At 43.3% G+C, this 26,771-nt stretch overlaps 1 protein-coding gene across 1 annotated transcript; it reads right to left on the reverse strand.

Moving 5' to 3' along the window:
* mmp23ba (matrix metallopeptidase 23ba) lies at positions 1-26,771 on the reverse strand. The gene is made up of 8 exons (XM_078238464.1): positions 26,493-26,771; positions 22,698-22,825; positions 12,288-12,424; positions 11,630-11,797; positions 10,358-10,522; positions 6,422-6,532; positions 4,839-4,965; positions 1-959 (listed from the first exon to the last, which is right to left on the reverse strand). Exons 1-8 carry the CDS (start codon positions 26,625-26,627, stop codon positions 785-787), a joined length of 1,146 nt encoding a protein of 381 aa, XP_078094590.1. The 5' UTR covers positions 26,628-26,771; the 3' UTR covers positions 1-784.

The raw sequence follows: 26,771 nt of genomic DNA on the forward strand, positions 1-26,771 counted from the left end.
GGTCAGTCAGATTTAATGTACTTTTAAAGATCACTATACAAACCAAAAAAACAAAGATGTGGAGTTGCCAGTGTTGGACTGGGGTGGGCACAGTAAATAGTCTCACAACACCAGGTTAAAGTCCAACAGGTTTATTTGGTAGCATGAGCTTTCGGCGCGCTGCTCCTTCATCAGGTGAGTGCAGGATTTGTTTCACAAACAGGGCATATATAGACACAAACTCAATTACAAAATAATGGTTGGAATGCAAGTCTTAACAGGTAATCAAGTCTTTACAGGTGCAGACAATATTAGTGGCGAGAGGGTCAAGTACAGGGTAAAGAGGTGTGAATTGTCTCCAGCCAGGATACTTAGCGAGATTTTGCAAGTCCAGGCAAGTCGTGGGGGTTACAGATAGTGTGACATGAACCCAAGATCCCGGTTGAGGCCATCCTCATGTGTGCAGAACTTGGCTATCAGTTTCTGCTCGGCGATTCTGCGTTGTCGTGAAGGTCGCCTTGGAGAACACTTACCCGAAGATCAGAGGCTGAATGCCCGTGACTGCTGAAGTGTTCCCAGACAGGAAGGGAATACTCCTGCCTGGTGATTGTCGAGTGGTGTCCATTCATCCGTTGTCGTAGAAAAAGTTTCACATGTACAAAAACAATGCACTGAATACACATCACCATACAGACACAGGTTCCGTTTTATTAAAAAGTGCGATAAATTGTTACATACATCTAACCCAGTCACTATGTTTAACAAGTTATTACATACATCATTCAATTAGTTTAAACAGTTTATTTTACTCCTTAACCATCACCTGCCAGGAGTACTTTGTGAGGATTTTGCCTTTTTTCTTCACGAGGCAAGTGTAGGTTCCTTCATTGATTGCATTGGCGATGATGCTGAGTTTATTGCCATTCAAGTAGATGTAACCAGGATATGAAAACTCTAATTGTTCACCATCTTTGTACCACCTGAAAATGAATTTATGTTCGTGTTGTCAAAAGGGGGTCACAACAGCCAACACCGATAAATCATTTCAGCCTCTTTGGAATGAGGCCCCAGCTGTTTTCTCAAACAGACATAAACCATCCTACAGCACCACTCGAGGAGAACAGGGGAATTTCTGAGGTCACCAGCCAGCAATCATCCACCATCAAGGGTTGGTGAATACAGAAATCTCTGGCCAGTTTGAACAATGCTGAGGAAGAACCACATTGGATGAAGTTATGAGTGAGACTTTGGCTTTGTAGGCTTCTGAGACAGACAATCCCAGCAGGTCAAGACTGGAGAACCAAATATTAAGTTGGCATCTAGCAGCGACTACTTGCTTGTGCTGTGTAGGTAGCCTCCCCTCCCATCATTGTATGGGTTGCAGAAACACAAACCATCATAGCTTTCGTGACTAACCAGCTTATTGGCGGCTTTATAGTTAACAATCTTGATGGATCAACGCCACAATCAGCCTGTAAACTCTCCCAGCAGCAGGACAGTGGCGATTAATAAAACCCATGGGGAGGACACATGAACTTTCACAGGCATCTCCAAATCTAATCAGCAGATGGCACTAATTTGGTGAATGTCTTATTGCTAATTACATTAATATATAGCACCGAGAAAAGGCATTTGGCCCCAATAAGCAGATTGTATAGAAATCCTAGCAGTTAAATGAGTATAAACAGGTGTTTATTTAAGCTCAAGGTAATTAAATAGCTTTGATATAGAATTGCTACAAAAGGTAACAATGAACAATGAGACTAATATAGATTCAGAGCATCTTTTCCTCGACCACTGACAACTGGATAACAACATTGGACAGCACTGCTGCTTCACAGCTCCAGGGACCTGGGTTCGAGTCACGGTCTGTGTGGAGTTTGCACATCCTCCTCGTGTCTGCGTGGATTTCCTCCGGGTGCTCCGGTTTCCTCCCACAGTCCAAAGATGTGCGGGTTAGGTTGATTGGCCATGCTAAAATTGCCCTTAGTGTCCTGGGATGCGTAGGTTAGAGGGATTAGTGGGTAAATATGTAGGGATATGGGGGTAGGGCCTGGGTGGGATTGTGGTCGGTGCAGACTCGATGGGCCGAATGGCCTCTTTCTGTGCTGTAGGGTTTCTAAGATTCCTAACCATCGTCAGAGCAGAGTTAATTAAAAAGCGAGAGTTGAGTGCTGTAAATATCAGATATAATTTTGAATCTCAATAATGAATAATAGTGCTCGTGTGCAAAATAATAAGGGGCCGTAATGAACAGCACATTGCTTATCCTTCCAGAGCTATGTACAAATTCAGAACCTCTTGTGGTTCTGAGATATCAGCAGTGATAAAAATGCTGAGGCTATAATGACAACTGACTTTACAGCTTTCAACTTAGCTACAACTAAAAGTACTCTCCATCCACACTGCTTCTGCTGGCTGGGGCAATTCACACTATTTGAGAAGCATCCATCGCACTCTGCTACCAAAGCTCCATTCTTCACCCCTGCTTACTCAGTAACTATATTTGAACAGAGAGGAGCCTCCGCAGGGCTCCACATACTGTACATGCAATTGCAGAAGTCAGTCTGCCTGGCTCATTTGTCCCTCTGCAGCTCAGGATCACTCAGAGTTATCCAGCTCTTGCTGCAGTTGCCGTTAGCTTACTAAATGAAACTCAGCTTTGTCTTTCCTTCATTTTTTTCTCTGCATTGCTGTTTGCAGAGGGATTGATTAGGCGCATGTGAATCAAGTGTTTGCATAAAATGCCACTTGCACGCCCAGCCAGCAAACATTAGACCTTTGAGAAACCGCAAATGTTATTTATCCTGGCTTGCATCTGAAAGAGTTCTACAAACTGAGCCAGTGGCATGAGCCTTATGAAATCCCTCAAGGATTTCTTTAATTTCTCAGTCTTTGGTTCTGTCAGTGCCGCTTACTGTTCAGGTCATCTCATGTCATTGGTAAAACAGACTTCAGCCTGTCCAAAACTGTTGGATACATCTTCAAAACAAAGACTTTGGATTGCTGGGGAACTGCTGGGTCTTGTTCAGATTTGAATCATAAAATGGGACATTTAAGAAAGATTTTGCAATTCAAAAGTGCATTTCACAACCTCGGGATATTCCAAACTGTTTTACAACCAGATTTATTAGCTATTATTACAACCAAAAGTACTTTTGAAGTGTTGTCACTGTTGTAATAAAGGAAATTTGGCAGCCAGTTTAGGGACATTGGTGGAGGGATCCCCACTGCTCTCTTTCAAAATAGTGCCATGGAATTTTTTACGTCCACCTGAGAATGCAGATCCGTCCCATCACTGCGCCAGTAACACGATACAGGTACACAATATTTCCACAAGACCTAAAGGACACCTGGAGTCATCAACTGTCCAGGAGATGGCGGTAGCAATAAAGAGGAGGCATTAAGAACATCAGTGGCTTCAGGAAGGAGTAGCAGCTACCAGTGCGCAGAATCAGCCTGAACGTGACACTCACAACTTCTATGACCTACTCAAGATTATTCAACCAGTTGAACTTTAGAGCCGGTATCCAACATCAGTAGTCTTTAAGAGATGAGTGCAGGGGCTGCTGTCCCTGGACAGAGGCCTGGAGCTCACTTTCTCAAAATCCCCTCCATTGCCTAGACATGAAGGAGCTTCAACAATTAGTCCAGTGCCTCTTACCCCTGCAGACAAAGGACTGTGTTCTTTAGCTATGCAATGTTATATGTGGACAAATGCAAAGATCAGCTCATTCACTGAAGTTAATTCTCCAGTATTTAAACTATAAAAGCATCTGCTAATCATCCACGATTAAAGCTCTGATGGAGCAAACTACAGCAAATAATTCTGATGAGGAAGGCATCTGGTTCCTGAGGATTTGTTACTGTCTTGATCATGTGCAATTTAATCATCATCTAAATCAAACCTCTTGTAAACTGATTCATTTCCACATCAATCGATGCGGCCTGGTTACATGAACAATTCATTTCCAGGGGCAATATTACTCAACTCCAAAAGGAGCATGAATAATTCACGATAAAAAACAGTTACTTAAATTAAACTCAACTGTGAGCAGAAAAATCAAAGCACGTGGACAGAGATTTAACAGATCCTAGACCAGCAGAGACCAGTAATATTTCTCCACTCAGTAGTGGCCATATATAATTAAAGTCACTGATGCCATGCTGGTTAATTCCTTTTAAAAATGGTGGATTAGACACTAACCTAGGTTTTAAATCCACCCCAGACAAAGTCTTTTTTGCTGATAAATTCTTTGCAAAATGAATCTCAAGCTCCTGGTGAGTTTGTCAGCAAAACTGCACCTGATAACTGGCAGTAAATGTGTAATCTCACATGGAAAGGCCACAGGGATGGTTACTGGAACCATGTTCCACTGGTTTATACAGAGGTGCCATCCTCGGGCTGGGGCGAAAATACATCACAGGTGCAAAGTAAAAGGAACTTTATATTCAGTATCTAACCAGGCTGGTTGATGTTCATACTGGCTGTCCAAAATGGAAATAAATTGGCACGGTGGCACAGCGGTTAGCACTGCTGCCTCGCAGTGCCAGGGACCCAGGTTTGATTCCTGGCTTGGGCCACTGTCTGTGTGGTGTTTGCACGTTCTCCCCGTGTCTGTCTGGGTTTCCTCCGGGTGCTCCGGTTTTCTCCCACAGTCTGAAAGACGTGCTGGTTAGGGTGCACTGACCTGAACGGGCACCGGAGTGTGGCGACTAGGGGAATTTCACAGTAACTTAATTGCAGTGTTAATGTAAGCCTGCTTGTGACTAATAAATAAACTTTACTTTAAATCATATAAAATGTTAAGTTACTGAATGCATTCAGAAGTGTGGATCATTTTAAAAACATTACTTACTGCGTTATCCCTTTCTTATGAGCAATCTTTTGTCCACATTGAACCGTAACATTCCGTCCTTTGTGAACTCGTCTCACTTTGGTCCTGGGAGGTACAGGTGTCGGTGCGTTGGTTGGGATGGGAGGATCTGACAACAACATATTTTAACATTCAAGTCATTATTCACCACGTTAATTGAAATTGGTCGGTTTGGTGTATTTTTGAGCGATGGAAAGAAACAGGAGAATAATCTCTTCACAGCTGGGAGCTTCAAGTCCCGGTGTTGTTTGTCTCAAATCTACAGAGATGGGGACGACTTGTGATGAATTCGTCAAATCCTTGGCCAAGTTACAAAAGGAAGTCTTGAACAGTATAAGAGAAACAGACTGCACACATCTGTCTTCCAGGACGCTGTTGAAACCCTCGTCAATGTTATTGTTGCCACTAGTTTTGACTATTCCTACATTCTCCTGGCCAGCCTCCCACTATTCACCCTTCATAAACCTGAGGTCATCCAAGATGCATCGTCTTGTGTCCTTACCAGCCCCAAGAACCATTGACCCCTTCACTCGCTGGCCTACGCTGGCTCCCAGTTAAGCATCATCTCAATTTGAAAATTCTCATTCAAATCCCTCCATAGCCTTACCCCCCCCCCCCCCCCTCTATCTCTGTAATTTCCTCCAGCCCTACAAACCTCAGATATCTGCACTCATCTATTTCTGGCCTCTTGAGGCACTGCTGATTTTAATCGCTGAATCATTGGCAGCCATGCCATCAGCTGCCTAAGCCATAGGCTCTGGGATTCGTTCTCTACATCTCACCACTTCTCCATCACACTTTCCTGCTTTAAGACACTCCTTCAAACCTATCCATTTGATCAGGCCTTTGGTCATCTCCCCAATATCTCCATGTGGCTCAAGTGTCACTCTTTTTATTCACTTCCTCAGCTATTGTGGAATAGCTTTATATCCCTCTGCTTTATATCCCTCGGGCTTTTTATTCCATTAAAAGGTGCTATATAAATGCAAGTTGTTCAACAATCATTCGGTTTTCAGTCAGAGGAGAGCATGTTTTCTGGGTTTATTTGTAACAATATCCCAAATCCAGCAGTTTTACCAAGAATGTAGCCACAATACTGCACACTTTCACTTTAGAATTTCAATTCAAAGAAATAGTTCAAATGCTGTGTCTGTTTTATTGCAGAAAATGCTCATTAGGTTGTCTTTTCAACATTTAATGGCAAAGTTCTGGCCTGAATTTTAAAGCAAGAAAGAAATGAATGTGAAAGTCTGCAGTAAGCTGCCTGGATGTTACACATGAAGTGGCTGATCGCTGTGGTGGAGTCAACAAGATAGAAATAAGGCACAATGACCTTTACTGGAAAATCATTAGATCTTCGTCCCCACAAAAATCGGTTGTTATTATGGGATTTGAGTGTTCACTTTCAGAAAAGAGTTGATTATGTGCAGTGATGTTGTGTTGCCCCCTGCCAAAGCCTCAAGTTAGAGAGAGCACAGACCTACAGTAACTGCGATTACCGTCAGTAAAGGTGAAAGCCCAGAGGGAGAGAGCTGGTGAATGAACGGCAAAGGATGCTCTTGTACCTTGGCAGAAGTCACAGCTAACTGGGCAATGCTTCTTCATTAAAGAACGATGTTTTTCACAGAAACCCTCGTGAGCCCAGGAAGGACATTCATCAAGTCTGTCCAGACAACCTTAAAATGAAGGAATACGCTGGGTCAGTGATTGTAATTTTAATTACTAAACCAATACTCATCGTTATTTTAATCACCTCCCTGATGATTGCTACGAATTCATTTGCTGATTTTCTTCCCCTTCCGTTGTCTCCGGGGCAACTCATTGATTATAAAAAGCTGTGCCACAGAAAACATTTCACAAAACCACATGGGAAAAGTGGAATCGATAGAATGGGTGGATAATGTGAACTGGCGATTAAACATCAAAACCAATCATTTTGATGTTTAATAATTGAACACTATTGATGCTTTTTCAACAGACACTCAGAACTATTTAAATGTCAGGGATTAAAAATGTTCCTTTTTGTACGAAGTAAAAACAACAGATAAACTTAGGACACAAATTCCATCTATAGATCTCTCTCATAGAATGGTCGACACAGAAACTGCTCATTTGGTGCAACAGCCCCAGGTTAGTCTTGTGCTCTACACAAACCTCCTCCACTCTCTCTTCACTGAACCACTCCTGTCCAGCTGGGTTGGGCTGCTCACGCTTGGTTCCATTCTTATCTATCTAATCGTAACTAAAGGATCAATTCTGACCCCCTGCTCCCGCTCTACATGCTGCCCCTTTGGTGACATCACCTCAAGGTACGGTGTTAATTTTCACATGTATGCTGGTGACACGTAGCTCTATCTCACCGTCGCCACCCCTCCACACTCCTCTGCTGTTGCTAAATTATCAGACTTGTTTATCTGACAACCAGCCCTGGATGGGCAGAAATATCCTCCCAATTAAATATTGGGAAGATAAAGCCATTGTTTTCAGTCCCAGCTCAAATCTCTGGCCCCTTGCTGACCCCATCCCTCTCCCTGGCAACAATCCGAGATTAAGTCAGTCTGTTTGCAACTTTGGTGTCACAGAACTACACCCACCCACCCCCCCCCCCCACCCCACTAATTTTGCAAATTAGCCGTTAAAATATTTCCATGGTTATGTACATAGTGTCTTTCAAACTTGTTGATGCTAAGTTAATTGTTGTCCAGTAACTAAAGACTCATGTTAGTCCCTCACAAGCCTTCCCCTCCAGGATCCCTACCCTGCATTTGGGATGCTGTAGACTACAGCACGAGGTGGTGGAGCTCCCATCACAGGAGGAGGAAGAAGATTCACCCGAATAGAGTAATTGCATACTGGGAGATGGGAAAACCTGCCTGAGGTAATTTACATGCCAATTGCTTCTTTCCTCAGTGAAGTACATCGCCTCCATTCCTATCTTTTGACAGTGCGGCAAAGATGACAAGCCCACTGTGTGGGAGCCAGGATTGTAAATGTGTCAAATGTCAAACCAGTACAATGAGATGCGTCAATGCCAGATTCATCAGCCGCATTCACAAGACAGCCCCGAACGTCACCCAAGCACAACGCAACGCCATCCGCGCTCTCAAGACCAACCGCAACATTGTCATCAAACCAGCAGACAAAGGAGGGGCCACTGTCATACTGAACAGAATGGATTACTTCAAAGAAGTGTACCGACAACTGAACAACCAAGAACACTACAGACAGTTACCCGCAGATCCGACTAAAGAACACACCCGTCAACTCAACAAACTGATTAAGACCTTTGATCCGGACCTTCAGAGCACCCTCCGTGCTCTCATCCCATGTACTCCCCGCATTGGAGATCTCTACTGCCTCCCGAAGATACACAAGGCCAACACACCCGACCAACCCATCGTATCGGGCAATGGGATCCTGTGTGAGAACCTCTCTGGCGACGTCAAGGGCATCCTGAAGCCCATTGTACAAAGAACCCCCAGCTTCTGTCACAACACTACAGATTTCTTACAGAAACTCAGCACTCATGGAGCAGTTGAACCAGGAGCACTCCTCGTCACAATGGATGTCTCGGCACTCAGCATCCCCCACGACGACGGCATTGCTGCAACTGCCTCAGTGCTCAGCGCCGACAACTGCCAATCACTAGATGCAATTTTACAACTCATCCGCTTCATCCTGGACCACAATATTTTCACCTTCATCAACCAGTTCTTCATCCAGACACACGGAACAGCCATGGGGACCAAATTCACACCTCAATATGCCAACATCTTCATGCACAGGTTCGAACAAGACCTCTTCACCGCACAGGACCTTCAACCAACGCTATACACCAGATACGTCGATGACATTTTCTTCCTTTGGACTCATGGCGAAGAATCACTGAAACAACTACATAATGACATCAACAAGTTCCATCCCACCATCAGACTCACCATGAACTACTCTCCAGAATCAGTTGCATTCTTGGACATACGCATCTCCATTAAGGACGGTCACCTCAGTACTTCACCATAACCTCACGATGCTCCACTTTTCCAGCTTCCACCCTAAGCACGTTAAAGAAGCCAAGCCCTACGGACAAACCCTCCAGATATACAGGATCTGCTCAGATGAGAAGGAACGCAACAGATGCCGAAGAATGCCCTCTTAAGAATAGGATATGGCACTCGACTCATCGATCGACAGTTCCGAAATGCCACAGTGAAAAACCGCACCGACCTCCTCAGAAGACAAACACAGGACACGGCGGACAGAGTACCTTTCGCCATCCAGTACTTCCCCGGAGCAGAGAAGCTACGACATCTTCTTCGGAGCCTTCGACATGTCATCAATGAAGATGAACATCTCGTCAAGGCCATTCCCACACCCCCACTTCTTGCCTTCAAACAACCGCACAACCTCAAGCAGACCATTGTTCACAGCAAACTACCCAGCCTTCATGAGAACAGTGACCACGACACCACACAGCCCTGCCACAGCAATCTCTACAAGACGTGCTGGATCATTGACACAGATGCCATCATCACACATGAGAACACCATCAACCAGGTACACAGTACATACTCATGCGAGTCGGCCAATGTAGCCTACCTGATAGGCTGCAGGAGAGGATGTCCCGAGGCATGATACATTGATGAGTCCATGCAGACGCTATGACAACGGATAAATGGACGCCGCTCAACAATCACCAGGCAAGAGTGTTCTCTTCCTGTTGGGGAACACTTCAGCAGTCAAGGGCATTCAGCCTCTGATCTTCGGGTAAGCGTTCTCCAAGGCGGCCTTCACGACACACGACAGCGCAGAGTCGCTGAGCAGAGACTGATAGCCACGTTCTGCACACATGAGGACGGCCTCAACCGGGATCTTGGGTTCATGTCACACTACCTGTAACCCCCACAATTTGCCTGGGCTTGCAAAATCTCACTAAGTGTCCTGGCTGGAGACAATGCCTACCTCTTTAACCTGTGCTTAATCCTCTCTCCACTCACATTGTCTGTACCTGTAAAGACTTGATTACTTGTTAAAACTTGCATTCAAACATAATCTTGCTATTGAGTCTGTGTCTATATATGCCGTGTTTGTGAACCCAACTCTCCACTCACCTGATGAAGGAGCAGTGCTCCGAAAGCTCGTGCTACCAAAAAAACCTGTTGGACTTTAACCTGGTGTTGTGAGACTTCTCACTGTGCCCACCCCAGTCCAACGCCGGCAACTCCACATCAGTACAAACAGAATAAAGAGTAAAGAAAAGTACAACACAGGAACAGGCCCTTCGTCCCTCCAAACCCATGCCAATCATGATGCCCTAACTAAGCTAAAAAACAATCTTCTGTCCTTACTCGGTCCGTATCCCTCTATTCCCTCCCTATTCATCTACCCATCCAGATGCCTCTTAAATGTTGCTAAAGTGCCTGCTTCCACCATCTCCTCTGGTACATGGCACGATCGCTGTTCACATCAATATTTTTAAGGTGAGTTACAACACGCAGACTTACCATACAGTCTCCAAATCCCCCAGATTTCGTCCCGAGTGATTTTATCTTTTCGTGTTAAAGTAGCATTTTTATGCATGAGAGCATTTGCGTTCAATGAGTGCATTAGTCCAAGGCTGTGTCCAATCTCATGGGCTGCAATGTGCACCAGGTCAGTGAGCCAGACCACTGCAATAAAAAAGTTTAAAGTTTATTTTTATTCGTGTCACAAGTCTTACATTAACACTGCAATGAAGTTACTGTGAAAATCCCCTAGTCACTACACTCCTGCGCCTGTTCGGGTACACGGAGGGAGAATTTAGCATTGCCAATGCACCTAACCAGCACGTCTTTTGGACTGTGGGAGGAAACCGGAGCATCCGGAGGAAACTCATGCAGACACGGGGAGAACGTGCTGACTCCGCACAGACAGTGACCCAAGCCGGGAATCAAACCCGGGTCCCTGGCGCTGTGAGGCAGCAGTGTTAACCACTGTGCCACTGTGATACACAATAGATGCAAGTGATAATCAGAATCACATTTATAAAATAAACTTGATGCAAATTTAACATGATGAACACTATTGTTCTACCCAATGACAAATAGGAGTCTTACTTCCAGATTCTACTCTTCAGACCAGCTCTTAAAGTGGGCTTTATGTTAACACAAACTGTTCATTGCTGGGATTATTGCAGATCAATCAAGAACAGGAACCCCGGCTGATATTTCCTCTCCCTCTCAGACCAGGTTTGTTGTGGCTAAATTTTTTTCATCTATTTCGATTGCCAACTCAGGAGTGATCAGCAGACTCCAGACAAAGCGAGGGTTGATCCCCCTAGCTAGGACTATTTTGGTCGAGATCAATTTTCATTTCACCATTCAGATTGGCAAGTTTCCTAAAGTTCCAATTTAGGCAAAGCTTTTATCCTGCTGTTAACAGCTGCTGGCGGTTTGGTATTCAGTCTATCTAGGAAGATAAACAACTCCTCAACCACAGAAACCAGCAACCTCTCGAGGGTGTTCACTTTTGGAAACGTTCAGTTAAATTATAAGAAAGAATGCAGAGTACAGATCTCCTGCTCATTTCTAAATATGATGGGACATCTTCCACTGTGTGGCATGAAATTATATTGGACATGTTGCACATAATGAAATAACAGAATTCTGGTAAATGTACAAACTGACTTCTTCAAACAGTTAAAGTTGTAATTGAGTCAAGTACTTAATTAGCAAAAGAACTGGGCAATATTTCAGTACTTTTCACTTTAAGTCACACAGTAATTTTACAAACCGTACCCTTCTTCCAGCTGAAGTGAGTCTTCCCCAAAATCCAATGTTCAAAATCATCAAAATGGATTTCTCCATGAGATGGGAAAAAAGCATGTGCCAGTTCTCCAGTTATCCCATCAAAACAGGGATGAGAAGAAACTTGCAAGCAGTCGGTGTGATTTATGGGATAAAATCCTAGCAAAGAAAAACAAAATATTAACGGCTTCATCACCTTTTTATCCCATTGAAGAGACTTCAAAGGGATCTCATGATGAAATGTGTCCATCAAATTCTCTGAACCATAATCCTGTTGTGTCCGGAAGAAATCCACCTTGCAACTTGGGATAAATGCATCTATTTGGTTGGATTTCGGTATTGGATTCGGATCTCCCATTTTTCCTCTCCGGATTCAATGCATTGAGTTTGGATCAGATGACCAAGTCACTTCTGAACAACCTAACGTGGGCACTGCATCTTTAACAAAATAAAACAAGGCAAAACCAGACACTTGGAAAGGACACAGGAGGAAAGGAGACAGGAGGCTTAGCCAAAGCTTTGAGAAGGAGGAGATCAGACTGGTATTTAAACCAATTGATAAATTAGTTTATCAATTATCTCCTCCCTTTCTATCTTAAATGCCTTTGTATCTTTTTGGACACCAATAAATCCACTACCTGCAACTCACCTATTTTAATATCAGCACTGACATTTGCAGGAACTTCAGTGAAATTGAAGGGAGAAACTTCGCTCCACATATGAAAAGCTTCTGCGATTCCCTTTCCTGTATCCTTTTCATTTAGGGTCTTTGGAAAGGACAGAATTCTGTGAATGGAAGCAACTTCATTCATGGCTGATATTACAAATAAAATGCACACAAAAGTTATGAACTACATTTGGTTTCTCTAAATATTCTCCTTTGAAAATTTGAGCAGAAAGTTTTATGGGATCGACTTTATCCATCGCTTCCAATGCTGCACCGTAATCAGCCTGGTGACGCCATGGATTATGTTGTGAGAGTTGGACACTGACCCCCAGAACCTCCTTTGAGTTGGAATGTCTCACTGTAATAAATCCTCATTGGTTCAGAAGTAACAATTTGAACTTGTCAGCTGGTGGTTTGGTGTCCCATTTTCAGCAATGAACTTGCTGCGTTGTCCCATTGGTTTTCAGATTTCAATTTCACCATTTCAGCTGTTTCTCCAATAATACAGGCACACAAACCCACTTTTAGGTTGGCTTTAGACCTCCAGGTCTTTGATATCAACATCACTCTAAGTCAGCTAGCTTGGCAAAATTGGAGCTCTTCTGCCCTGCAAATAGACTACCAGGAGACACCTTATATAGTTTGTTTATTAGTGTCACAAGTAAGCTTACATTAACACTGCAATGAAGTTACTGTGAAAATCCCCTAGTCGCCACACTCCGGCGCCTGTTCGGGTACACTGAGGGAGAATTTAGCACGGCCAATGTACCTAACCAGCACGTCTTTCAGACTGTGGGAGGAAACTGGAGCACCCAGAGGAAACCCAGACACGTGGAGAATGTGCAAACTCCACACAGACAGTGACCCAAGCTGGGAATGAACCCGGGTCCCTGGCGCTGCGATGCAGCAGTGCTAACCACCGTGCCAGACCAGCATTTTTCACTTGTCAGCCCAGCAGACAAGTGAAAAATTGGCCCACAAGCATGATGAGCAGATTCAGACACCAGCCAGCACAGATCTGAACAAACTTTTGTACTGTAGACAAAATTGTCAAAGTCAATAGTAAGTACAGGACAGCCAATTATATTTTCCAAGTAACATCCTGATTCTCATTGCTTACCCAACTTAAACGTGAAGGTGTGCAGAGCGGGAAGGAGGTTGTAAGATTACATTTTGAAAGGTTTATTTTATATCAATTGCAGTCATATTTTAGCCCGTCCCAATCTCAAGAGAACAGCTTCACATTGTTCACTAAACTAATGAATTGGATAGTGCTCTGTAGACCACAGTTACGCTGCAATATTTGCTCTAACACATGAAGGCGTTGGCACAGAAGTTGCAGAAAACTGGGCTGGATCATTTATTTAAATTGAATTCCTTGCATTATTCAAACAGAAAATTCTGTAAGAACATAATTGAATTAGAATCAAATTCTTTTATGCAACAGAATTAATTAGCTTTAACTAAACAAATTTTTTTAAATGGAGAATGAACACAAAATAATTTTAATTTATATCGTTATGCATTCTTCCAGAAGATCACAGTTACAGTTTCTTTTTAAATAAAAGTGGACGGATAATAAAGACGTTACGGTTTGGTTGACAGTGAGATACAGACAGGCAGTATTTTATCTGGCTTCTCAATTAATAGTGGTATCACGAATAAAATATACTTTACAGTATTCCCCTTAACTACATGTTCTGAATTTCCAAGTGTTAAGATAAAAAGGAATAATAAAACAGAACAAGGTGATAGATAATTTATTAAGACTTCCATGTTTTTAGGCTTACAGCTTTGTACTTTCCCCTCAGTGGCAGAGTGGTTATATTATTAAAAGGCTTGGACTTAATGATCCAGAGACAGGAGTTTAAATCTTACTCATGGTGGCGGATACTTGATTTTAATTAATGAAATAATCTGGAATAAAGAGCTAGTTTCAGTGACAAGACTACCAGATTGTCAGGAAAACCCCTCTGCCCTTTAAGAACATATAGAACCAGGAGCAGGAATAGGCCATTCAGCCCCTCCAGCCTGCTCCGCCATTTACTACGATCATGGCTGATCTCATCTTGGCCTCAACTCCACTTTCCTGCCCGTCCATACCATAACTGGTCTGGCAAATGTGAGAGACCAGATCCACAGTAATGTGGTTGAGTGCTGACTGTTCCCTGAAATAGCCTAGCAAGCCACACAGTTATATCAAACTGCTCAGTTTGCAGTGGTTCAAGAAGGTAGTTCATCACCTGCTCCCAAGAACAGTCAGGGGGTGAGCAATCAGTGATATCCTTGCCTACCCACATCCCAGGAGTGAACGAAATATAAAAGGTTTCTTTGCTAACAAGGTGTTATTGGTCAACTGGATCAGGCAATGTGGACACATAGCAGGCAAGAAAATAGAGTTGAGGCCTCATCAGATCAGCCATAATCTCATCAAAAGGCAGAGCAGCTCGATGGGCCGAATGACCTACTCCTGTTCCTTGTGGAGGTAGAATGTTATTTGCCTTTGGGAAATACTATGATATTGTCACACCTTCTGGATGCCATTGGCAGTCAGCAGGGGGGTAACCACAATCTCTCTCAGAGGAATGTGGCTTCAATGGGAGAGGAATTTACAACAAAACAAAATAAAATAAAACATGTGGATAAAGGCAAAATCCTGTGGATGCTGGAATCTGAAACAAAAACAGAAAATGCTGGAAAATCTCAGCAGGTCTGACAGCATCTGTGGAGAGAGAATAGAGCCAACGTTTCGGGTCTGGATGACCCTTCATCATAAAACATGTATCCATCTAGCACTTTTAGCACAGCAAGACAAGATGCATTACTAAACAACATTTGACACCAAGCCACAAAAGGAGATATTAGAACAAATGACCAATGGTTTGATCAGAGGGCCAGGTTACAAGGAGCGTCTTCAAGGAAGAAAGAGGTAGAAAGGCAGAGAGATTTAGGGAGGGAATTCCTGCATTTAGAGCTTAGGCCTAAGGCTGTAGAGCGATAAAAATCAGGAATGTTCCAGAGCGTGGGGCAGCTGAGAGATCTCAGAGCTAGATAGGGCTGGAGGAGATTACAGAGTAAGGAAGAGGCAAAGTCATAGAGGCATTTTCAAACAAGGTAATAATCCCAAGATGTTGTTTGACCAGGAACAACATTGGTCAGCGAGCACAGGGGATGGCGGATGAATGGGATTTGTTGCTAGTTAGGACAAAGGCAGCAGGGTTTTTCTGGCCAGAACTGCATTGGAAAATTCAAGTCTGGAGGTGATAAAGGCACGGATAAGAGTTTCAGCAGCAGTGGATCTGAGATAGGGGGTGGAGTCTGGCAATGTCTCAGTCTTAGCCTGAATTATGTAGGGATGAGGAAACAAGGTTCAGATGGCTCGATTGAGGGTTACAAGTTAGCAAGGAATGAGCTGAAAAAGGGGCTTAGGAGAGCTAGGAGGGGGCATGAGAAGTCCTTGGCGGGTCGGATCAAGGAAAACCCCAAGGCTTTTTACTCTTATGTGAGGAATAAAAGAATGACCAGGGTGAGGTTAGGGCCGGTCAAGGACAGTAGTGGGAACTTGTGTATGGAGTCAGTAGAGATAGGAGAGGTGATGAATGAATACTTTTCTTCAGTGTTCACCAAGGAGAGGGGCCATGTTTTTGAGGAAGAGAAGGGGTTACAGGCTAATAGGCTGGAGAAAGTAGATGTTCGGAGGGAGGATGTACTAGCAGTTTTGAATAAACTGAAGGTCGATAAGTCCCCTGGGCCTGATGAAATATATTCTAGGATTCTTTGGGAGGCAAGGGATGAGATTGCAGAGCCTTTGGCTTTGATCTTTGGGTCCTCACTGTCCACGGGGATAGTGCCAGAGGACTGGAGAGTGGCGAATGTTGTTCCTCTGTTTAAGAAAGGGAATAGAAATGACCCTGGTAATTATAGGCCGGTTAGTCTTACTTCGGTGGTTGGTAAGTTGATGGAAAAGGTCCTTGGGGATGGGATTTACGACCACTTAGAAAGATGCGGATTAATCCTGGATAGTCAGCACGGATTCGTGAAGGGCAAGTCGTGCCTCATAAATTTGATTGAATTTTTTGAGGAGGTAACTAAGTGTGTTGATGAAGGTAGGGCAGTTGATGTCATATACATGGATTTTAGTAAGGCGTTTGATAAGGTCCCCCATGGTTGGCTTATGATGAAAGTAAGGAGGTGTGGGATAGAGGGAAAGTTGGCCGATTGGATAGGTAACTGGCTGTCTGATCGAAGACAGAGGGTGGTGGTGGATGGAAAATTTTCGGACTGGAGGCAGGTTGCTAGCGGAGTGCCACAGGGCACTCTGCTATTTGTGATTTTTATCAATGACTTAGAGGAGGGGGCTGAAGGGTGGATCAGTAAATTTGCTGATGACACCAAGATTGGTGGAGTAGTGGATGAGGTGGAGGGCTGTTGTAGACTGCAAAGAGACATAGATAGGATGCAAAGCTGGGCTGAAAAACGGCAGATGGAATTTAACCCTGATAAATGTGAGGTGATTCATTTTGGTAGGACTAATTTAAATGTGGATTACAGGGTCAAAGGTAGGGTTCTGAAGACTGTGGAGGAACAGAGAGATCTTGGGGTCCATATCCACAGATCTCTGAAGGTTGCCACTCAAGTGGATAGAGCTGTGAAGAAGGCCTATAGTGAATTCGCTTTTATTAACAGGGGTTGGAGTTTAAGAGCCGTGGGGTTATGCTGCAACTGTACAGGACCTTGGTGAGACCACATTTGGAATATTGTGTGCAGTTCTGGTCACCTCACTATAAGAACGATGTGGAAGCGCTGGAAAGAGTGCAAAGGCGATTTACCAGGATGCTGCCTGGTTTGGAGGGTAGGTCTTATGATGAAAGGTTGAGGGAGCTAGGGCTGTTCTCTCTGGAGCGGAGGAGGTTGAGGGGAGACTTAATAGAGGTTTATAAAATGAAGAAGGGGATAGATAGAGTGAACGTTCAAAGACTATTTCTTCGGGTGGATGGAGCTATTACAAGGGGGCATAACTATAGGGTTCATGGTGGGAGATATAGGAAGGATGTCCGAGATAGGTTCTTTACTCAGAGAGTGGTTGGGGTGTGGAATGGACTGCCTGCAGTGATAGTGGAGTCAGACACTTTAGGAACATTTAAGCGGTTATTGGATAGGCACATGGAGCACACCAGGATGATAGGGAGTGGGATAGCTTGATCTTGGTTTCAGATAAAGCTCGGCACAACATCGTGGGCCGAAGGGCCTGTTCTGTGCTGTACTGTTCTATGTTCTATGTTCTAAGTTCTAAGTTACCAGAAACTCATCTCAGGGTCAAATACAACACTAAGATTGCTAGTAGTCTGGTTCAGCTTCAGGGAAAGGGAGAGGACTGATGTCTTGGGAACAGAATCTACGGCAGGGACCAAAGGAAATGGCTTTGGTCCTCTGAACATTCATTATGAAATAAAATGAAAATTGCTGACGTCAGCACTCAAGTTTAAAAAGAAACAATCTTATTGATGGAAGCTTTTATTAACTAATTAACAATTCACCCGAGCCATTTTGTCATTTGTTTTGCTCATGTCAAAGCAAATGAAAAGTTCACTGGTGGTCTTTGGAAAAGGTTTGTCCTTGGTTTCCACTTAATTCAAGACAGGACGGCAAGAAATAAGAAAGCAATTCAACAACAGAAAAGGCGTAGCCAGAAACAGACTGCAACGTATACACAAAAACTTTATCATTTCAAACCCGTGGGACAAATTGCTTTGTCCTCTGCACAGCCCAGCCAAACTATCAAACTCATTCAACTGAGAAAACTGCTGTACATATGCCAATGGAGATAGAAATTTAAAACTGGGTCTACTGGGTAAAGATTAAGAATTTAACAATGTGATTAGAAGCCACTTGGGGAATCTAAGCAACATTACCGGACAAGTCTAAAAATCTTTGTGAGCTAGTTCAAGGAGTGTGGGAGTGAGAAAATAAAATAAAAATCTGCAATGGCAACTTTGTCCCAGATAATGTCCATGTATTATTAATCAGCTTTATGCTTCTTTTAAACAAATGAGCTCAGACACTTAAGTGAGAACATCATTCCCTCTATTACACTCGGCACACTGCATTTGAGACGTTGCTAAAGGGGGAGTTTTGCCAAAGCCAAGAAATTTCTAAATCTCGTGTGAAAAATAAAGTAACTCCGTGTGGTAAACCACAGTGCTCTAGTCATCAGAAGATAATTAGAGCAAATCTTTGCAAAAAGAATGCAAAAGTGATTTGCCACACAAGATGTGATTGAATGCTAACTCATTTTCCTGATTGCATGTGGCATAAAATGAACCTTTTCTAAAATAACCAATTTTGCATCAAAGGGAGGTCAGAATCAGACATCTCAACAGATTAGCAAACTGGTTAACGGTGTGCAGAGTCTGAACTACAGTTCACTGTCTGGACAACATTTGAATCTCCTTGAAATCCAAACCGGTCAGAACTCCAATTTCCTCTAACTTCCTTCACTCCTTTCCTGAAGGCATTCATTCACACTGCAGCTTGGTTCCATGTGGCCTGGCCGGCAGTCAGCACCTCACCCAAGCTGGCATTCTCCATACGAGTGCACTGGCATACTGTGCCAGTGTGAGGCCACCACAGCTAAGCTCCACTCTGTTTAATTACAAATTCACAAATGCACACTTCTCAGCAACAATTACCAGATGGAAATCAGACGTGGCCGATTCCTGAGTCCACTGCAGCCCAAATGCAGTGTAACCCTGCCAGATTTCTACTTTGCTTTAATTCAGGCCTCTTGCAATTTTAATTGCTTCCCCACTGGTGTCCTTGCCTTCAATTCTCTGCAATCCTTAGACATCTGTGCAAATATCTCCTAATGCAGCTTGGGGTCAGATTTTGTTCACTAACTCCCCTGCGATGTGCTTTGGGATGTTTTACTGTGTTAATGGTGTAGTTTTATTGTTGCTGCTCCTGCTACAGCCAGGGACTGAAAACTGAACCCTTCCTTGTTAGCTCAATTCCAAAGCAGACTGGGACTTTAATCACAAGATACCGGCTTGTCTTAAACCTCAATTCTTTAAAATGCATCACTGTAAAATCAGTTTTGTTTTAGTACGTTATCCTTTGACAAAATAATTAAATAAGTTTAAACATTAGGGATAGGGCAAAATGGTCAGAGTCTGATATTATTGAAACTGATTGGCCCATTAATCTCCCAACAGCCACTCTGTAGCCAATTCACTCCATTCCAATATTGGCTTTGGAGTCAGGGCTCAACACTCCATCTTCCTGCTCCCTACCTCCCCTTCAAACCCCCCCTCATCTACAACCTCCCCTTCAAACCCCCCCCCCATCTACAACCTCCTCTTTAAACCCCCCCCCCCACATTGTTCCTGTCACACACACACACACACACTTCTCCACACCCTGACAGATAGCAATGAAGTGGCTTTGAGGGGTCAGGTTATTTCTTTCTCTGAAGTGGTAAAGCTCCATTCACGGTAACATGGCTTTAACACCATCTGCCCCTCAAACAGGCTCATGGAGTGAACATTTGTGGGGAAGGACATCACTGAATGCTAACAGCAAAAACAATTAGTGGCAACCAGGTGAAAGATCAAAGGACACTCTGAAAAACAGGAGGCAGATATTTGTCGGAATTCAAAGCTCCATTCATAGAATCCTACAGCGCAGAAAGAGGCCATTCGGCCCATCGAGTCTGCACCGACCACAATCCCACCCAGGCCCTACCCCCATATCCCTACATATTACCTGCTAATCCCTCTAACCTACGCATCTCAGGACACTAAGGGGCAATTTTAGCATGGCCAATCAACCTAACCCACACATCTTTGGACTGTGGGAGGAAACCGGAGCACCTGGAGGAAACCCACGCAGACACGAGGAGAATGTGCAAACTCCATACAGACAGTGACCCAATCCGGGAATCGAACCCAGGTCCCTGGAGCTGTGAAGCAGCAGTGCTAACCACCGTGCTACCGTGCCGCCCGGTTATTCAAAAAATATCAACCCACAGCCAACAAACAGTGGCGAGCCATCACTCTGCGTTGACTTCAGTTGCAGGTCCCAAAGGTTAAAGGTGCGTTTTTTAACCAGGATCCATGATCCTAAAGAAAGGAATTTCAGCGATAACATGCTAATGGCATGTGAACCAGATGACCTTCATTTAATATGTTTACTGGATGAGGGTTTATAGTTTGTGTTAGTGCAGTTTGGAGTGACCCATGTACCATGTATGTGATACAATGTGGACTAATAGCAGTGTTGGAATATTGTTTGGATTCGGTTGGCAGGAAAATAAATCCTAAAAATAATCACGAGGGTCATTAAAAATCTAAAAACAGAATGTTCTATTTTCTGACCCGATTAATATGGATCAGATGAAATAATACCAGTCCATTGAACAAAGAACAAAGAACAATACAGCACAGGAACAGGCCCTTCGGCCCTCCAAGCCCGTGCCGCTCCCTGGTCCAAACTAGACCATTCTTTTGTATCCCTCCATTCCCACTCCGTTCATATGGCTGTCCAGATAAGTCTTAAACGTTCCCAGTGTGTCCGCCTCCACCACCTTGCCTGGCAGCGCATTCCAGGCCCCCACCACCCTCTGTGTAAAATATGTCCTTCTGGTATCTGTGTTAAACCTCCCCCCCTTCACCTTGAACCTATGACCCCTCGTGAACGTCACCACCGACCTGGGGAAAAGCTTCCCACCGTTCACCCTATCTATGCCTTTCATAATTTTATACACCTCTATTAAGTCTCCCCTCATCCTCCATCTTTCCAGGGAGAACAACCCCAGTTTACCCAATCTCTCCTCATAACTAAGCTCCTCCATACCAGGCAACATCCTGGTAAACCTCCTCTGTACTCTCTCTAAAGCCTCCACGTCCTTCTGGTAGTGTGGCGACCAGAACTGGACGCAGTATTCCAAATGCGGCCGAACCAACATTCTATACATCTGCAACATCAGACCCCAACTTTTATACTCTATGCCCCGTCCTATAAAGGCAAGCATGCCATATGCCTTCTTCACCACCTTCTCTACCTGTGACGTCACCTTCAAGGACCTGTGGACTTGCACACCCAGGTCCCTCTGTGTATCTACACCCTTTATCGTTCTGCCATTTATCGTATCGCTCCTCCCTACATTATTTCTACCAAAATGCATCACTTCACATTTATCAGGATTGAACTCAATCTGCCATTTCTTTGCCCAAATTTCCAGCCTATCTATATCCTTCTGTAGCTTCTGACAATGCTAATTGAATGTGGTTTTTGTGGATTTTTATGAACTAATGAATTTGCCACCAGTTTCTGAGCGATAGTCACGCAAAAATACACACAATAATCATTGAAAGCAGATTCAATCAGTTCAAACACTTAACAATATTCTGTGTCCATTAACCTCACCACAGGCAACTCCTACTGTTAGTGAAAATAGGTGGTGTAACAATATTGACAGGACAATTAGTGTGTCTTTGAAATGTCCTTAATTATGGAAGTTAAGTTGTTTAGGACTGTAGTAACTCTTCAATTCTCCCGCTCCATATAGCCTGGGGGATCTGAGGGAGCATGGCGGATACATGGGGCAGAGAGATGGCATGGGTGAGTTGAAGGGTCATGGGCTTTTATTGGGGGGGGGGGGGGTAAAGTGCAGAGAGTCTTTATAGACTGGTGGGAGTTGGGCTGCTCTATTGCAGAACTTAGATAGACCTTCTAACTGACCCACTTCCACACGCACACTCGCAAACTGCACTGCGAACTCGAACCTCGTGTGAAAAGACAAAAATGGCATGTGAAGTGAGACGTGGACTGGGTGTACAGTTTGGAAGTTGCGGAAGTGTTGAGGCTGGGATTCCCCGAGCACAGAGAAAGATTTGCCCCCCCCCCACCCCTGGTGTTCCCCCAGTAATTGAGGTGACCCTCTGTAAATTTCTAACCACCAACTAAAAAACATCAGCAGAGGCCTAACCAGCAAATTGGCCATCTCTCTTCAATCGGAGCGATAGGTAGGTTTGCGGGAAAACAGAAATTAGGGATTAAAGTGTGTTTTAGATTACTGCCAAAGAATGATGGGAAATGGAAAATAATCTGTGGAATTAATGAAAATATTCACGAAATAAATGAGTACAGTTTTAGCTCGAAATTCTGGGCTGGGGATTAGCATCAATTCTGTCTGAAAAATAAGCATCAAGAAGCAAGCCAATAGCGTGTTAAATAATCTCACGATACAGCAATTTGAAACGCAATTTCTCCAATCCACGCACGCACATCCACATCAAATACACTCAAATATTCAGTTAACGGCTAGCCCTCGGTCCAGAACAACACAGGAACAAAGAAGCAGGACATTTATGTTCAATATCCCCTCATGCTTACTTGTAAGTGAGGTTGAAGTGATCCCATTTCAGTTTGTATGGAGTTAATGTGTATCTCTTCCTCCTCACCTGATGCTGCATTGTGGAGCGAACATCAAACACCAGCAAATTGGAAGGTGCAACATTTTTCTAAAAGATAAAGCCATTAGTTACTTATAGAATTTGAGCAGAATTCTTATAAAGCCATCGGTATGGGGGTCATCAGTGAGAAATACATATTATGCAAAGTATTTAGTTACTATTACAAATCTCTATCAGGTATCAGGTTAAAAGCCTCAGTATCAGTTGGGGGGGGTCGGGGGGGGTGCACCGAGGATCTGTCAAACAATTAAAATAGACTCATAGAAGTTTACAGCATGGAAACAGGTCCTTTGGCCCAACGTGTCCATGCTGCCCCTTTTTTTAACCACTAAGTTAGTTCCAATTGCCCGCATTTGGCCCATAATTCTCTATACCCATCTTACCCACATAACTGTAAATTCTGTCAGGATATATCTTGAACTGCAACAAGTACAAAAGAACTTTTTAAACTTCATTTTTCTTGCAATAGAAAAAAAGCAGAATATCCCGCTGAACATGAAAACATTAATTAGCATTTGGGTGCACCAAGTATTGACATGGAGAAAGCTGCTTTGCCTAAGTACAGATATAGAGTCCAGCAGTGACAGGTTAGTGACGTTGAACAGGTCTCTATGTTGCCCTGAAGTGCAGTTTGTCACTCAGTTTCAGAGTGCCTCGGAGCACACATCATTAACTAGAAAAACTGGGCACCAAGAAATGAAATACTCAACCTCTTGAATTCATTGAGATATTTCATATAAGACCATAAGACATAGGAGCACAATTAGGCCACTCGGCCCTTCGAGTCTGCTCTGCCATTCAGTCATGGCTGATATTTTTCTCATCCCCATTCTCCTGCCTATTCCCCATAACCCCAGATCCCCTTCTCAATCAAGAACCTATCTATCTCTGTCTTAAAGACACTCAATGACCTGGCTTCCACTGCCTTCTGTGGCAAAGAGTTCCACAGATTCACCACCCTCTGGCTGAAGAAATCCCTCCTCATCTCTGTTTGAAAGGATCGTCCCTTTAGCCTGAGGTTGTGCCCTCTGGGAGTTTTGGTTCCTCCATATTGACCTCTTCACTTTCACAAACCTGTCCCAAGCAACAAAAAGTAAAACTGTTTTCTCAGCGTGGTTTGTTATGGTTCAGGTCAGAAACTCCAAAGTGTTTTATGGATCATAAGTTTTGCACCTTGAATTTAGCTAGAATAATCATAATAAGTTTGACTTCAGGAATGATTCAAATGACCCACTAGGGAGCTTTTATCAAGCAAAGTTTAATTAAGAATATAGTTAACATATATAGTAAGAATATTCACCAGAACTTCCATCAATTACAACCACCAAAACAACCACAATAATGTGTAACGCTTAACAAATATATCTAAGATGTTCCAATCAAACAAAATATCCTTGCTATAGACAAAACCCTTTCCATAGGTTTAACACTGCAAAGACTAATGCTCACGTGATACTGGAACCGAGCCCTTTGGTTGGAGAATTGAAAACTCTCAGTCTTGTAAGTTCAAGCAGTCTCCTGATACACCCAGAACAGTTTGAAGTCAGAACAGCTTCCCAAAACATCAGGGAGGGAATCTGGTCAAGGCACCAACAACAGATATTTTATTCCAGGGAGGCAATAAGCCTTGCTTTCAGCTAACCAGCAGAATTTCCAAAACCAGGGAGAGAGAGAGAGAGAGAAAAACACTTCTTTCCAGTTTGATGTCCCTTCTAAAACTCAAACTGCAGCTAAATAGAAAATTAAACCTTAAAATCACTAGGAAGGCAAAAAAACTTGTCCAGAACCCGTGACCTTCCTCCTAACAATGCACAGTCACAAAAGATCCCAAAGTAAAAAGAAACAGAGCCCATTTAAATAACAATAAAAGGACTCCAAAAGATAACTCGGCAGCAATGAGAGCTGAAAACTACAGAGAACATGATTCTAAAAAAAAACAGCTCTTAAAGGTACACTAACATCACAGGTTAATTCATAATTAAAGTTTAAAATTTATTTATTAGTGTCACAAGTAGGCTTACATTAACACTGCAATGAAGTTACTGTGAAACCCCCTAGTCGCCACACTCCGGCGCCTGTTTGAGTACACGGAGGGAGAATTTAGCACGGCCAATGCACCTAAGGAGCACAATCAGAGCAATGTGAATTATTTGGGGTTTAGACAAATACCCAAGTGGCAAACAGAAAAACAGTCATAATTTGGAAGGAGGAAATTACCCAGAAGTTGAAGAGTGTTTAAATTCTGAACTCTCAAGATAAACTCTCAAGGTGTGCATCGTCTATACTCAGTTCAACTCCTTAGTGTCACTGTGCTCCAATCTCAGCTGGGATATCAGGAAGACAATGTGGACAGTGAGACTATTGAGACATCTATCACATCACACAGGAAATGTACTGGGATGCTTTGGGCTTATTCACTCTCTCTCTTCCACAAGGCCATGAAGAGCTCTGTTTGGTGAAGCTCTTTATTGGAGTTACATTTAGATTGCGTCTCTTGCAATCTCAGCTTTAGAGCCAATTTGCTTTTTGAAGGGAAGTCGCTGTTGTAATGTAGAGAAATGCGGCAGTCAGTCTGTGCACAGCAAACTCCCACAAACTGCAGAGGACCAGGTCATTTGTTATGGTGCCATTGATCCTTCTCCGGTTACTGCCGTGGGATTTTTTACATTTAGCTGAGAGGGCAGGTGGATCCTCAGTTTCAGATCTCATTTGAAAATGAACACCTCTAACAATGCAACACTCCCTCAGTGCTGCACTGGATTATATGCTCAAAACACTGGAGTGGGGCGTGAACCTACAACCTCCTGAATTCTGAGGGCGGTGGAGGGGTATATAGGACAGGAAACCCCATTGACAGCAACGGGATCAGAAGATACTGTCCATGGTGGAAAGGAACAGGAAAAAAAAATCAAAGTCTCCTGGATGGAGAATGTACAACTTTACACAAACAGTACTGACAGCAACTGGAAAGCAAGGTAATTTCCTTTAACTAGATTGACTGCTGGGATCAGAGTAAAATGGATTTGTATCATCTGTGGAGTTAAAAAGAATGAGAGGTGATTGCAATGAAACAGATAAAATTCCTGGAGGGCTTGGAGACACAGAGTTTCAAACAAGTGGTCATAGTCTCAAGGTAAAAGGTTGTCTATTTAGAATGGAGATTAAAAGAATTTTTTCTCTAAGTGGGTCATGAATAAGTATGTTCAAGACAGAGAATGTTTGATTTTTGGGCACCAGGGGAATCGAGGGATATGGGGACAGTGCAGAAAGCAGAGGTGATGTCGAGGTTCCGCCAAGATTGCACTGAATAGTGGAGCAGACTTGAGGGGCTGAACAGCCTACTCCTGCTCCCATTTCTTACATATGTTCAACAAGAAAATAATGCACAGCTCTGTTCATTAGGGCAAAGGAGCCAGGGAGAAAGATGTTTACAGTCAACAGAAAGCTAGCAGCAAAGGAAGTCAAATTATCCAAATTGTCCAAGTCTGATTAGTGTTGCACTCACTATTTCTAATGTTGAAAAAAACAAAAAGGAGAATGGTAACTATTTCTTTGCTCAATAGTTTCTGGCTAAGGCAAAATAAAACAGAATTGCTAAATTAAATTATTAAATTAGAGAATGTAGTTCGCTGAGGTGGACATTTCTTGATCCCATTAGAAGCAGGTTTTAATGAATTCCAGTACCCAAGAGGTTAATATCAAGGTTTATACTCACTAACTGAGGTCTCCAAGCTGGAAAGGCATCTGCATCTCGATCTGCAGCTAAGAACATTAATGCCACTGCAATGCAAATCAAAACTTTGATATTTGTCAAATAATCTTTCTCTTCCGATCTTCGAAAAAACTCCATCTTGGTCAAAGTGGTAACAGCTCGTTTTCCCACGTATTCTTTAGAATCTGAGACCCGGGCCACTCTGTCTAGGAGTATGCCTGGGGATCATTGCCCTGCTCGCAGTTCAATCACTGGGTTATTAAGAAAGTGGGTTTTCAATGA

This window comes from Mustelus asterias, chromosome 22, assembly GCF_964213995.1.
Source record: "Mustelus asterias chromosome 22, sMusAst1.hap1.1, whole genome shotgun sequence".
NCBI lineage: Eukaryota > Metazoa > Chordata > Chondrichthyes > Carcharhiniformes > Triakidae > Mustelus > Mustelus asterias.

Coding starts and splice junctions, on each gene's coding strand:
- mmp23ba (XM_078238464.1), bottom strand. CDS start 26,627: ATGGAGTTTTTTCGAAGATCGGAAGAGAAAGATTATTTGACAAATATC. Junction 22,826..26,492: donor CAGCTTGGAGACCTCAGTTA/GTGAGTATAAAC, acceptor TTTATCTTTTAG/AAAAATGTTGCACCTTCCAA. Junction 12,425..22,697: donor CACTTCAACCTCACTTACAA/GTAAGCATGAGG, acceptor TTCCATTCACAG/AATTCTGTCCTTTCCAAAGA.